Raw genomic sequence first — 15,806 nt, 5'->3', positions numbered from 1 at the left:
CTTTTCCATCTAGAAGGTTTGTCCTGGTGATACCATTTAATTGATTTAATACTTTTCACTTTTTGTTGTCAAGAGCCTACTGGAGCAGTTCGACCCAAACTAAGTGGGGATCGCTTGCAAGAAATAAATGGTGCTGCTGGTATACACATTTCAGTGCTTTGTGCGGCCCAAGGCTACCCTTTTGTGGTTTTCAGGTTTGAATTTTGCTTCATTTAAAAAATAGAAAAAAACGCGTATTATTTGTATTTCAGAGTCTTTTTAGGTTTGGCCCCTTTCTCATAATGGAAGCATCTCACTCTTCTTTCGAAAATAGAAAGATGATTTCCCTCTTCAATTATTTAGGGTAGACAAAAGAAAAAAATCACTTAAATAGAAGAAAAAGGGAAGCAAACAGAAAGAACAAAAATGAAAGAAGAAAAGAGAAGTTCAGGGATAAGTGTGGCAAGTAATGTGTATTATCCAAGATTATAGTTTGCCTTTCATGTTGTGAAACGTTGTTAGAAGTTTCAAAATCATTACTGATGAAATTACGAATCCCAAAAAGACTATGATTTCAAATTTGTTTTAACTATGGCAGGGTATTCCTGGCCCAACGTGTGGTACCGATCCCCTTGTCAAAGCTGCACGGCTCTTAACAGCGCTGCAACCTATCAATTGAGCATCTCTGTTTAATCAACCAAAGTCTGTTCTGCTCGATTTAAAACCCTTGAATTGAAACCTTCTTGAACCTTTGTCAATCCTTATTTATGCTGGAGAGCATAGACGACATGTGAGTCAATTGCGCCAAAGGGCTTAGTTTTACATTTTTGGTAATTGTATGATATACAACCGATCTAATAATCTTCTAATATGTTTCTCTGACGCTCAATCCTAATGAAATATACCAAAGTAATATAAAAATATAATACTTTAGAAACAAATTTGGGCTATATATTTGCACAAGAGGGGGGGGGGGGTGTTGGTTAAGTATAGAGGGTCTGCATGTCTAATCTGTTAGGTACAATTTTTCTGTATATTATGTAGTAAGAATTGTTTTCTAACTGCACACTGTTCAAATACTTTACCCCCCCCCTAATGTACAAATATATAGCCCAAATTGTATATTCTCCATCTATTCCGTCATTTCTCTTTCTCTGGTCTCACGCTAAGCTGAAAGAAACTAACGAAATAAACCCGGTTCTATAAAGCGTCAATGAATGTACAACTTGAGTGGTAGGGCGTTTATCTTAAAAGTACCTTTTTTTTGTTCTGTATTTTGTTTTATGTTTTACAGCAAAGAGGATAGAAAAACTGAAGAGAAGCGAATATTTGCCGCTGTAATTTGGGCCGAATGGGAATTAAAACTAATAACATTTTTGGTTGTGCAGTGTTGCCCAGCAAAACATCAACAAATTCAAAAAAAAGTAACTGAATTTAATTATGGGTTCCTTTATTGAGTTATTTTAATTTATTAAAATAGAATTTTGTTTTTAATTGATTATACTCGTAAACAAATCTTAGCTCTTAAGCCGGTTTTGAATTCAGCTTGCAAGGTTTTTTTCTATTAGTATTGGTATTTAATTGAGCAGAAAAAGAAATTTTATTTCTCAAATTCATTATGATCGGAACTCAAAGGCTATATTCTAAAACTTTAAAAAGACTGAGACTTAGTAAATCCTAGCTTTGAGAATAAACCATGTATTCATTTTGATTTTTGCTGGTCGGGGAAATTTAATAGCTAATAAACAAAATAAATAATCCTAGGGCTAGGCGATACTAAGATCTTTAACTTTTTTATCTTTAAAAAAAAGGCCGAGTTTTTGAAAAAATGGGAAGGTTGACTGATTGAGTATCTTTTCTGCTAAATACGCTAATATCAAAGAATTTACCATTGATTTTAATCACAATAAAAAACTAAAAGTAACAGCTAGGCTTCATATCAGTTTTTTTTCCTTTTTGCAAGACTAGAAGAGCTGTGCGTTTATTTGTAGTTAAGCTTAATGCTCTCCTTGCACTGATTTAACATGTATTTTTAAATAGAGGTTTTCTCACTGCGTAATACGTCAACTAATGGCTGTCATTACTTAATGCCTGCTTGATAGAATTTCTGATTGATGCTTTTCAATCGTTGTAAAACCAGGTGTTCTAATAGACAAACAAAAACAAATTGTCAGTTGGTAAAACCAGTTATAAATATTTTAACTTATGAATTTTAGTTTATTTTTTGGTGATGTGTCTTAAATATAAGAGAAGGAGCGATTTTTGTTTTCAAGCATTATTCAAAGGCAACCGCACAGGGAAGGGGGACGGCTATAAGTTTTTATTTCTAGGTAGAAAGAGCTAAAGATTGAAGAAACAAAATCCAGAAAGGGTTTTGCTAAATTTTGCTTGTTTAATTTGGCCATCTACGGGTAGGTGGGCTTAGAAAATCCCTGTAATCCTTTGTGGACATCTGGTATGTCAGGTTCAGGTTCTTTTATTTACAAACTAAATACATCTACAATATGGGTATGCCCGGCTGAGAGTCTAGCTCGTATTACCAGGCAAATGTTTTTGCCTATTAACGTTATTATACTCTAGAATTAAAGGTGTTTTCAAAATAATGTAACCTCATATAATATTATTACGAGGGTTTGTCCATTGTCAAAAATCGTTTAGGCTACATCAGGGGTACAAATCACGCGTGGCCAAAGTCGGCCACGAGTAACGGAACAAATGATACTCGAGATAAACCACGTGATATATCATTTGGTGGAGATTGGGTGACCTTTTGCATTATTTTTGTCACGTCAAAGTGGCACAGTCAAAATATTGATTCCGAACATTCTCAAATATCATTTTTGACGATTTTGTTAATATCCATAAGGAAGGCTAAAACTGAGGATGTTTTGTTCAAAACGAAAAACTTTAAAAAAAAGATTCACTCCTTTTGTAGCAAACATATTCTTAGGGTTTGAGACTCCAAAAATAAAACCTTGATTTTTCACTTTGGAAAAAAAACTTCAGGAAGCAAAACACCTAAACCATTTCTCGCTAAGCTCTGGTGTAATTTTTTAATAATGACTCCTACTTCTATGCATCGATTTTCATTGTTAAATTTACGTAAAATAGGTTTTGTTACGGAATTGGTTTAATACCAATCTGAACTTACCATATCTTATTTCTACCACTAACTAAAGCTGATGTCTCAACTTAATTTTTAGATGGTACAAGTTCATCGATGGTCAGGTTGGAGGAAAACTGCCTGTAAAACTGGACGATCGTGTGAAACAAGTCAGTGGCACTCTAATTATCCGAGATGCCAAAGTGGGAGACAGTGGAAAATACCTTTGTGTTGTGAACAATTCCGTGGGCGGCGAAAGTGTAGAAACTATTTTGACTGTAACAGGTTAGTAATTTTAAGCCAGGATTAATGGCAAGTGAAAAAAGTAAAGAACGACGGCGCATGCACTTTTATACCTATAAGAAACATGTACAATTTCTTCCAATCAAGCATTGATACTAACAAAAAATGTGATTCAATAATGAATCCAGAGAAAACTCATAATTGTAGTAAAACCATTTTGTGTCTTCGTTATGGTTTCGTACAGATTAGTATCAAGCATTGCTCCAGTTCATCAAATGTTAACTTAACTCGGGGTTATTTGTCATTAGTGAAAATTAGGACTGCATTTTTGTATACCTGAATTCAAATTAATGTTTCCTTTGACACAGAAACGTGTGCAATGTTTCTTTATCCGTTGAGGGAGGAAGAAATCACAACTTTAGAAAGAAGCGCAAAGATGGGCTAATTATAAATAAGAATATATAATCGAAATAGGAAATTATAATCAATAATAATTGAATTCATATTAATAAGAAATTGTAGGAAAACAGTGAAATTCTTGAGATTCAAGAATGAGGGGGGGGCTTATTCGAAGGTTCTTTTGTGTTTCCTGTTTAATTTGATAAAAGGAAAAAGAAAGACAAAGAACTAAATGGGATCACATCTTTATAATCGGCTGTTCTTAATATATTGAAAACATCTGATTCACACACGTTTTAATGATTCTTTTTATTAAAAAGAAAAGATGTTAATTTTCTGTTTACGCTGAAACGGTTAACGTAGTATGTTATTCGTCACTAACACAGATAAATTACAAGTTCTGTAGGGGGTGATGAAATTATGCTGGAATAAATACAACGAAGGCTTTTTTTGTGTTAAATATATACAACCTCAGAGAATGGGTGTAATCAGCGAGGGCTACTACCCCTGCCACGGCTACTGAAGCCGAAACTGAACGACTCATCGTAGTACCAAGCAGCTTAAGGTCAACACATCTGCTGAAGATTCTCTTCCAATCCATTCCATCCAGGGGGCTAATTTTCAATCCATTTGATAGGGTAACTGTATAAGGATACTGTATAAGAATCATTTGGCCATTCATAATGGCAAAAAGTACCGTTCAACTATGCCATTCATTATGGCAAAAAGTACCGTTCAACATATTTCATAATGGTGAAAAGTACCTTTTAACTTTGCCATTCATTATGGCAAAAAGTACCGTTCAACATATTTCATAATGGAAAGAAGTACCTTTTTAATAGTTGAACGCAACTGAGTTTGATCCTTTGAAATAGATTTCTGGTCATGCCACAGTTTGTAGGCATATTACTTAAAATTAATCTCTGTATACATCATTATACTAAAGCGCATCACTCGTCAATACGTTTAATGTATTTAAAAAAAAAAGTAAAAGTTTCACTTGGTTAAGACCTTGAGCTGGTGTCATATTGATTGCTCCAAAAAAAGAAAATTTTTAAAATAATTCTCGTTTTAATGTAAATTTAACATATATTTTACAGAAATATTTATTTTCTATTCTTTCCAGCTCCCTTATCAGCCTCAGTAGAGCCCGCATCTCAAACAGCAGAATATGGGAGACCTGCAGTTTTTACATGCAACCCAGAAGGTAATCCTATTAAATCCTTAAGTTGGTATAAGGATGGCAAAGCACTTCCTGGTGCCAATGAGAGCGTCCTAAAGATTGAGTCGGTGAAAAAAGATGACAAAGGAATGTACCAATGCTTTGTTCGCAACGATCATGAAAGTGCTCAATTTACTGCTGAACTTAAACTTGGAGGAAAATGTAAGTGTTGCTCCTCCTTTTTTCCTTGTTGGTAATCACTCCTCCTTACCTTGTGTAAGTGTTGCTCCTCCTTTTTTCCTTGTTGGTAATCACTCCTCCTTACCTTGTGTAAGTGTTGCTCCTCCTTTTTTCCTTGTTGGTAATCACTCCTCCTTACCTTGTGTAAGTGTTGCTCCTCCTTTTTACCTTGTGGTAATCGCTCCTCCTTACCTTGTGTAAGTGTTGCTCCTCCTTACCTTGAGGGTAATCACTCCATAAGAAGGTCGAAGTGGGATCCAAACCAATTAAAATGTAGAAAGAAGAATACGGGCAGCGAAGAATAAGAGAGAAAAAAAGGGATAAATAAAAAAATTGTAGGGGTATTTTATTTCCTGATAAATACTAGAAATTGTAACTACAGGTGAATAATCAATTCACTGATTTTCCTTGCAATCAAATAATAGAGAGCTAGAGGAAAAGAAAGAGAAAAGAGAAATAGATGTAGATAGATGAGAAGAGAAAAAAAGATTGATAGATGAAAAATTATTTATAGCGGTATGTTACTTTCTTATAAATACTAGAAGTTGTAGCTACAGCTGAATTATCAATTCTCTAATTTTCGCCACAAATTCGAAAAAAAAACACTGTTTAACACAAAAATAGGAATATATATATAGCAGTATTATGCATCGCATAATAGAGAGATGGATGAAAAAAAAAGAGAAATAGATGAATATAGATAAAAAGAGAAAAAAGAGAGATAGATGAAAAAATATTTACAGCGGTATAACTCCTATAAATTGTAGCTACAGCTGAATTATCAATTCTCTTATTTCAACCAAAAATTGAAAAAAAACCAAAAAAAAACACTTTTTAACACGAAAAATAGGAACATGCATAGCAGTGTTATGCATCGCATAATAGAGAGATAGATGAAAATAAAAGAAAAATAGATGAAGATAGATGAAAAAAAGAAAAAAGAGAGATAGATGAAAAAATTTTGCAGCGGTACGTTACTGTCTTATAAATACCAGAAATTGTAGCTACAGCTGAATTATTAATTCTCTGATTTTCACCACAAATTGCAAAACAAAAACGCTTTTTACCACGAAAAACAGGAACGTGCATAGTAGTATTATGTATCGCTTGACCTTTTCTTTTAAAGCGTATCATACTTATTTCAGTAAGTGTTTCAGCTTGTTTTATTGCATTTACTATAAATGTTTATTTTCCAATCTATGTTTGTTCCCTTCATACATATTATTGTTTACTGTAATTGTAAAGCTACATCATTTATATCTTTACGAACCAAATGCCACCATTGGGCATGTCAACTCTTCATTCGAGACCGTGATTGCGAGACTGACTCAACGAGAAATAAAAAAAAACAGGAACAAAAAAAAGCGATCTTAAGAAGGTCCTAGATGGTCAATCATTTTTGATCAAAAGCTTCCGTCAATCGATTGGCTCAAGCATGATTGACTGTCTAGGAGCCCGTTGGCTGCTTGAATAAAGTGTTGACGGTGGTTGATAGAAAGTTAGAACGACTCAATCATTTTGATGAAAAGTGATTTGTTAGATTAGCTTTGGTGAAGATTGAAAGGTTGTTTGAAGGTTGATTAAATCCCACGTCAATCGATTGACGAAAACTTTTGATCAAAATGATAGACCATGTAGGGCCTTCTTTATAAGTGGATGTAAAGATAAATCATTTGCACAATGGGTTCATCTGTACTCAAGGCCGTGCCCAGAGGGGGGGAGTTAGGGGCGTTTGAACCCTCCCCCCCCCTCGAAACGTTTGTCTGACTTGTAAAAACGTAACAAAAATGAATATAAACAAATTTTGTATGCATTTTTTGAGGTTTTTTTGTTTAAGACCCCCCCCCCCCCCGAATTTTTTTCCTTTAGTAAAAACCCCTCAAAAAAAAATACTGGGTACGTCCTTGTCTGTAATTGCAAAGCGTTTGAATTTGTAATGCCAATTGTAGTTACTTCTCATTGAAAAAATGACTTGTTTATCTAGATTATTTGAATTTCACAAATGTTTCCCACCTAGATAAGTTCACTAAAATATCCCGTTATTTATTCCTTAGAAATTAGTAAAACCACGGTCTAAAAGATTTTGTCATAGCGTCGTGCCTGTGTCTCCCTTTTCTTTGTTTTATTCGCATGCTGTTTTTTATTAATTGGAGCTTGTTCATTTTTAGTTGACCCTCCTCAGCTTCTTTCTACTTTTCCGGAGAGGACAATTCAGCCTGGGCCAACAGTTTCTCTGAAATGCTCTGCATCCGGAAATCCTTTGCCAGAAATTACATGGGAAATAGACGGGAAGAGGATAACCAATACTGACAGGTTGGTGGGAAATATGGATTTTTGTTTTTCAATTGATTAAGAGTCATTATTGAGTGTCAAACTGTCATAATTATTGAGAGTTTCAGAGCTGTTGTAATTTTTCGATGAAAAGTTTTATTTTTATTTTCCAAATGAAATAAATAAAGTTAAATGTACGAGCAAACGTAATGTATGGCTGATAAATTTTATTTTATGTATAATTAGTCTTCATTGAAAAAAAAGAAAGTGTGAACTATTACAAAATAAATAGAACAAGTTATAGTTTGTCTTTATACTATTTTCTAAAGTAACTTTATAAATTATTTTCGTATAGCTGGTTTAAATAATTTGCTTAATCTTGTTAAGTTTTGTATCCTAAAAATTGAATTAAAATAGCTCCAAGATCAAATGAAAAGAAAAGTGATTTTTTTTTTTTCCTATTTAGGGATTTTTTTTCTGTGAGATAGTACCGTTATTTCCATCTTTATACCATTAGAACAAATTTGCATGAGAAATTGCAAAACCTGCACGAATGTTTGCAATAATTGCAAAGTTTTTTTTTATAGCCCATCCAATAAAAGCTATAATACACATTAAAAACCAACAACTAGGTTTGACGCTATTGATTCTCAAATCATGTGAAAAAAGTGTCAACAGAAAAATATGATAACCTTTTGAGCCAGTTACTAGGAACTTTAAAAAAAACCTTAAACATGGAATCCTAGATTTTTTCACGAATTCCATGTAATCTTTTTTTCATCGACTTTGACAAAAATTGTCAGTTTTGTTTCTGGGCCATATAGAAGGAAGATTTCATGGATTCGCTCCAATGTGGTGATATTATTTGTTCATAAGCCCACTATTGTAAAGTCAATAAAGTATTTGGAACGAACAGATATGAGCCAAAATAGGACCTGGGCTGTCACCTCCCTATGAATAAATTCTTTTTTTTTGTCTAATGGATAGTATAAGAGCACCCAAAGCCTATTACCAAATTGACATAAATAAATGAAATGATTTTATTCAGTGACTAACCTGTACAGAGTATTTCACTGTCTGACCTACAGAACAAAGCACGAAAATGTCAAGAATCTGAAATAAAGAAATAAGACAAAGGAAAAGTATAAAATTAGAAATAGACTGCATCCACTAAAAGGGGGTAGATAAATAAGAAAGGACAAGAAGATAAAAACTGAAACAGTAGAAAGCGAGACAAAAAAAAACTCTATAAAATATCCAGTCTTTTTTGTGTTACTCAAATATGCTATAACTGCGTGCATAGCCTCTTCAATGTGCCAAATAATATTGATATTAAATATATTAGAACTCGAAAACTCTTGAAATTTATAGGCATTAATTTTTTTCATTTCAGTGCTTTACGCTCAAAAAAGATAATGAAACAAAGCTTCTTCATCACCACAATCATAAGTTGAGCAATTGATTGTATTAATTCTAGATAAAAGTTAATTCACTTTATATTGACCAATGATAGTTTGTGGTAGGCTTATGATTAGGGGAAGTTTTTACAATTGTCGAATTGGTATGCAAAACTTTTTAGTGGTTACCTGATTTACTTAAAATATATGAAAAATAGTGTCTGAAAAACAGTTGACCCAGACAAATATGCAGGATTTACTACCGACAAATATGCGTGTCTCCCCCTCCCCCTCTCTGCATTCATGCTTGAGTTGACAACCTCGTATTTCCTTTTTGAGAATTTCAGAAGTTGTTAGGTAAATACGAGCTTCAAATTATATTTTTTAAACAAATATTTGAAAGAAAAAGTCTTACTTTGGTCTGACAAAGAGGTAGTGAACATTCTAGAAGAAGCTCCAATTGAAATTTATTTATCTCAGTGGTGCCATATTCAAATTTCACCTCCTTCTTCTTACGTTGCAGTTTAATTTTAAAGCGATTGGTAAATTTGGATCATTTGTTCATGACAAATTTTATTTTCATTCCAGATAAACGAAGCTATGTTAATTTATTGTTTCAATAAAATTAATCTAATATTTAAATCTCTTGCCTTTCATAAAAAAATATGTTATATTTTAACATTTTATGGCGAAAGTCTTTGAGCATTTGGCCCCGAAATATGAATGAATTTTCACTTGACATCAACTCACAAAGGAGATACATTTCTTCTTTGCTAGTATTCACTTTGTACTGCAAATTGAAATGAATCTTTTTGCATTTTAAATGAAATGAAGCAATTTGGGTGCCAATTTTAATTTATCCTCGAGGTCTCCGTTTCCTATCAGCTGACGATTTTTTTTTACCGTCTTCCTTATTTATTCATATGATCTAAAAATTTTAGCATTGTTTTCTGGAGCAAAATATTATTGACAGAAATTATTTCGCATTAGTTAGAGCTGTAGAAAATTCAGCTCTCAGTTTGCGATTTAAGTAGAATTTTGCTGAGAAATAAAAGAAAAAGAAAGGACAAGAAAAACTGTTTCATTGTTAGACTATATGCCAGCGTGATATTCCTTCGTCGATAATTACTGAGTCAAGGGAAACTTTGAAGCTCCTTGCTTTGTTTGTAGTCAGAGTATAGATCGTCGTCATTCCAGTGGTTTAGTGGGAAGTGTTCCAGGGTTTATGTTCACCGGGACGTTCAAAAAATCCTTCAAATATTCCTGTTCATTGAATGACTATGCACGTATAAAGATCTTTTCTGTGATGATCACTTCCACACTTAGTCCTAAGGAAAAACCCACACTTATTTCACCTGAACTACCAGAGTGTCAGTTGTTTTGTATTTTAGGTATCAAATCAATCAACTTACACCAAGTGCATCCGAAGTCGTATCCTTCTTAAACATCTCTTCGATTACCACAAACGACGGTGGTCTCTATGTCTGTAAAGCTTCTTCAAAAGTAGGTGTCTCTGAACACAGTGCTCGTCAAAATGTTTATGGTATGCCGTTTGTTAAGAGCATGGAGAAAATGTCTATTGTAGCTGGGGAAACGATGTACATCAATTGTCCTTATGCTGGCCACCCGATTGATTCTATCTCCTGGGAAAGAGGTATGTTTATATATATATATATATATATATATATATATATATATATATATATATATATATATATATATATATATATATATATATATATATGAATTAAATTTTATGAATTAAATTATTTCAGTTTATTACATGCCAACCAAAGCCGGATTTTACTTATTTATTTTTACCATTTTTTTTTGGAAGAAGTTGAGTGAGTATAATCATGGACTGCTTTGTTTTAAATGTATCAGAAAACTTCAACATCTAAGTTGTCTATTCTTTTTTCTTTTCTTTTGTTTAAATAGAAGCCTTCATTATGCCTCTTTTGGACTAGGAAAATCTTACCGCTTTCACATGAACAACATGTCTTGCATTGTTTGTTGTCCACGTAATAACCGATAAAAATTAATATTTTGAATTCCCTTGAAAATATTAACCTGGTTACAATACATTGTTATGGCTCTCTTGAAAAAAAAAGAAAAAAAAAGAAAAAAAAGGAAAACAAGATGAATTGCTAAATTGCTCATCGCAGAAATTGTGGGTTCTTTTGAATGACGTACTTTAGAAATAGAAGAACAGTTAAAGAGTGAATTAAACTTACTCATCAATACAAAAGCAATATTTGTCTTAGAAATATAGACAAAACAAATACTAGTATATAAATTTGAAAGAAATTCTAGCAGGCATTGAAATTACTTTATTGAGAAAGTAAGACAGAGAGCGCCGTTGAAATATTTTTCTTCCCAAATTTAAGGTTTCTTGAGATGTTATGTTTTGATATGGCTTATTAATATGACGGATGTGTTGCATAGATTGTGTGGGTAGAGGAGGAAAATTATTTGGAATAGGCTGCTTTTGTAGAAGGATTACAGGGTTAATTGCGGGCTCTATTTTCTTTTAGGAGGTCGAATTTTGCCAATCAATAAGCGTCAACAAATCTATCCTAATGGTACTCTGGTAGTCGAGGGTGTTCAAAGAAATGCAGATCAAGGCTCATACACATGCGTGGTGAAGAGCTCACCCGGGTATTCAGCAAAGGGCACTGTCGAAGTGCAAGTCATGGGTAAAGTTACTTTCTTGTCTATATAATTAATCTGATAATGTTAATTTTAAAATTGATATCTTTTAAAAGTTATTTTTCTTAAAAGCTATTTGATCAATTACATTATAAAGAAGACGAAAGTCATAAAAAAATGTCTGTAAAATATTAGGATGTTTCTACTTTGAAATTGTTTTTATACATGCAGTAAAGTATTCAGCTTTCTTGATTGTTCCTAAATGACGCTACTCATTTACTATTATTATCAATACCATTTTTATTTATATAACTAATTATCTAATAATTAGTTAGACAAATTTATCTAACTAATCTAACTAATTATTGTATTAAAAGTTATTATATAAAAATACACTTATCTAACTAATTAAGACCTTTGTTTTCATGTCAAATGAGAAAAGTTACTTGAACATGCAAGTAAATCCTGTGACTATTCAAGTCGTTTCCATTTTGTAGCTTCAATGTCTTGAACTACGTTAAAAAAAAAACAAAAAAAAAACGAGTGTATCGTATGTTAGGGATTCTGGTTATAGTTAACTAAGATAAAAGAAATGTTGAAAAACAACAAGTCATTATTCATTAATTTATTATTTAAATTCTCTATACCGTATACTGTTTGCTAAAAACTACTGTCCTTTGTTGGCCATTTGGACTATGATGTTATATGTATACACTTACTCGTAATTTCGTGTAACAATTTTAGTTGTTTGTATAATTACAGCTCCCCCCGTAATATCTCCATTTTCACTTGATGGTCCCAGTGACTTTGGGGACAGTGTCCAACTAAATTGCCATATCACAAAGGGAGATGAGCCATTTCAAATAGAGTGGTTTCTTGGCAAAATCCCATTGAAGGGCACTGGAGATTATACTATTTCTCAGGTCGGAAAACGCACCAGTCTCTTGACTATTAGCACCGTTTCCCATGCGCATGATGGTGTTTATACGTGTGTGGTTACTAATGATGCTGGAACTGTATTTCACTCGACTAGCCTTGCTGTGAATGGTATGAAGATACTGAAGGATTATTTTGTCTTGTTTGCTTTTACAAGCTTTTTTTACTTTAAACGTTTTCAAAGAAAACTGAAGACCGTTTAAAACTTTCAAACGATGGTCCTAAGACTGAGAAATTAGAGTTGAAATTTGGTGAAAATGTTCAGTTTTTGTCGTTACTCTATCCATGAGAGGGGGTAGGGGAGCATTCCTCTGAAATCAGTGCAAAAGAGCTCATCCAAGAAAGAATACTTATGACGTGGAAATACGCTTTTAATATGTTAATGCACCCCCTCTCATACTCTGCGCCCAAGGCCAGGGGCGGATCTAGGATTTTTTTAGGGGGGCGCTAAATAGGTTGATCAGGTAAACTTGCGTTAGGAGCAAGTTTAATTAATGCAAATTTGCGTTAATTAAGTAAATTACACTGCTTTATAATATGTTAGGGGGCGCGTGCCCCCCTTGCCCCCTCCCTGGATCCTCCACTGCCCAAGGCTGTGTCACGCAAGTAAAAGGCGTGGAAACGAAGCGAATCAGATTATCTGGCGTATATGTTTAATATCGGGCAAATAATTGCTTGAAATTAAGAAAGACACTCATATTCATTTGTAACCCTCTACCATGAAAATTCACCCTTTTATCCTAACCTAACAGGTATTTGACCTTTAAAACTTCTTTTAGTGTCCCCTAGCATAGCCCCGTTTGCTGCTGAAGACGATTTGTTCGAGGGTGATAATGTCTTGTTAACCTGTAATGTTCCAAAAGGAGATGATCCAGTTGAAATTGCTTGGTATCAAAACGGAGCTAAAGTCATCCACAGCAGTAAAGTGAGCGTTTCTCAGTTTGGAAGTCGTGCAAGTATACTTGGCCTAAATAGCTTAAGCTATCAAATGGATGGAGAATACACTTGTGTGGCGAGGAATATAGCTGGCGAATCTAGTTATACTACAGTCGTCAAGGTCCATGGTAATTTGCGAAGGAAAACAAAGGCGGAAAAAATCTCAGGCGTTTTACCTTATTTACCTTTTGCCTTTTCTTCGGAGTTTGTCTTTAAGTGGGTACTTTGCTTCTTTGAGATCTCATGGGCTTTAAAACGGAGTCTTGATTAAATAAAACTTTTTATTTTTATTTTTCACGTTTTCTCTTAACCTTCTTTGTAAAGTTCTAGACTTGTATAATACCATGGTTTAATTCTCTTTTCTGTTTATTGGTGCTGTAAAAGTCCCTGATATGTTATTGCTTTAAAGGACATATTTGAGGAAAATATTTTGGTTCTCGACATAAATGCTATGTTTAGATGCCAATAGTTTTCTGCTTTCTCATTTCTTAGAAAGAAAACGTGTTGATTGCATAAAAACAATTTTTCTTAGTCTTTTATGAATAAATATAAAAAGGAAAAAGAAACAACTGTAATGTAAGCATTCATATGCTTCTTTTTTCTCGTCGGCTCTCCTTGAACGGAAATATTATTTAGTTCATAAAATTTTAAACCTGCACAGAATCCCTATCATTAAGAAAAAAGCAATTTACCTTTTCGCTATGTTTTACCTAAGATCTATCACATGCATACATAGATGCGTAATATTGATCGTCTGGGGAGATGTATTCAATTTCTACAGTTAACCGTATGGGGGAAGGTATTCACTTGATATGCTTGTCGCAAAAGGAGATGATGCACTTTAAATTCAGTGCCTTAGGAAAATATGTTGAATGGCACTGTCTTTCTCAGTCTTTCTCAGTTGGAAAAATAAATAGGAGTCCTGACTGTCAGCACCCTCTCTCCTATGCATAATGCTATTTATTAACATATATGGTTAATAATGATGCTGGAACAGTCTTTCATTAAAAAAAAGTTCTGCTGTAAATCACAAGAGGATGATGAAGAAAGTGGATCTCTTTTAAAATGCTAGTTTACTCTGCAAGGCTGTAGAAGCGTTAGTGAAGCTGTGTTTCTCTTTTTTCACACGTAATTTATGAATTAAAATAAAGGATTGTTTATTTTAGACTTAATATGTGTTAAAAGAAATTATTTTTAGTCTCTCCAACTCAAGAAAGACAAATAGCAACTGTAAAGCAAAGCAAGTCTGGTAGTGTGTGATTTAACATGGAACAGAGAGTTTGAAATAATAAAAAAACAAATCTCCTTTTATTTGGAAGCCCTACCGTGAATCTTCCCCTTTTCAGCTTTCACTAACTTATATTTGACCCCTAACACTTATTCTAGTGCCTCCTAGCATAGCTCCATTTTCTGCTGAAGAAGAATTATTCAAGGGTGATAATCTTGTGTTAGCCTGTAACGTTCCAAAAGGAGATGATCCAGTTCAGATAACTTGGTATCAGAATAATGCTCGAATTTTTCATTCGGAAAAATTCAGTATATCGCAGTTTGGCAGTCGGGCAAGTATAATTGGCTTGAATAACTTGAATTACCGAATGGATGGAGAATACACATGTGTGGCTAGTAACGCAGCTGGAAAATCTAGCTATTCTGTAACCGTCAAGGTTAATGGTAATTTCTAACAATGAAATTATGGATGGTAAAATCTCAGGCCAATCATTTGATTGAGGATCATACCTTCATGTAGTTTTTCATGCGGAAAGGATTATTTTGCCTTTCCAATGACCTCACAGAATTTTTTCTCTTTTTTATATTGAGAAGGTCCAACTCAAATAGTTTATGGAGTTAACAATTGTTTTTTGCTCAAAATCACGTCCAAAAAAGTAAATATCTATGCTATTGTATACTAGTTTTCATATCCATTTTTAGCTTTCGTAGTCCCAGGTATTTTATAGCTTTCAGTGTAAAAAAAAACAAAAGCTTCTTCTCTGAAATAGGTTACATCCATATACAGCAAAGCTGTATCACGTACAACACAGTTTTTATGATACAAATTCTTTCATTGTCGTTGTTTATAATATCGTTACAGTTCCTCCTGTAATATCCCCCTTTCTATTTGATGGCCCCAGTGACGTTGGAGATAGCGTTCAATTAACTTGCCATGTCACAAAAGGGGATGAGCCACTTCAAATAAAATGGCTTCATGGTGAAGCCTTTTTGAAGAGCAATGTAGATATTACTATTTCTCAAATCGGAAAACGCACTAGTGTTCTCACTATCAGCGCTGTTTCACACAATGATGACGGTCTTTATACATGCGTGGTTGTAAATGCTGCTGGAACAGTGTCTCACTCAACAAGTCTTGCTGTAAATGGTAGGAGGTTTTTGAAGGGCTTTCTTGTCTTGTATGCTTTACAATTTATTTCTTTTATTCTGAAAAATATTATCGAATTACTGGAAAAGCGTTTTATATTCCCTCAAAATTTTAGTG

The 15,806-nt window shown here is 33.6% G+C and overlaps 1 protein-coding gene across 31 annotated transcripts in view; it reads left to right on the top strand.

Annotated features, from left to right (window-relative positions):
* The window catches only part of Dscam1 (Down syndrome cell adhesion molecule 1), a 230,432-nt gene that overhangs the window by 146,051 nt on the left and 68,575 nt on the right, over nt 1-15,806 (top strand). For 28 of the 31 annotated variants that reach the window (XM_089092328.1, XM_089092341.1, XM_089092339.1 and 25 more), the window contains exons 7-11: nt 3,183-3,367; nt 4,851-5,108; nt 7,295-7,439; nt 10,186-10,448; nt 11,329-11,490. In XM_089092328.1, the coding sequence (XP_088948454.1) occupies nt 3,183-3,367; nt 4,851-5,108; nt 7,295-7,439; nt 10,186-10,448; nt 11,329-11,490 (1,013 nt within the window). Of the gene's footprint in view, nt 1-73; nt 195-3,182; nt 3,368-4,850; nt 5,109-7,294; nt 7,440-10,185; nt 10,449-11,328; nt 11,491-13,158; nt 13,444-15,806 lie in introns of all 31 variants that reach the window. The other 3 variants (XM_089092325.1, XM_089092334.1, XM_089092321.1) reach the window with 2 other exon arrangements.

Source organism: Artemia sp. Qi Xiang Cuo, chromosome 7, assembly GCF_049724085.1.
Source record: "Artemia sp. Qi Xiang Cuo chromosome 7, ASM4972408v1, whole genome shotgun sequence".
Taxonomy (NCBI): Eukaryota; Metazoa; Arthropoda; class Branchiopoda; order Anostraca; family Artemiidae; genus Artemia; species Artemia sp. Qi Xiang Cuo.
Note: the sequence above shows the minus strand (reverse complement) of the source record. Positions and strands in the feature narration are given on the sequence as shown.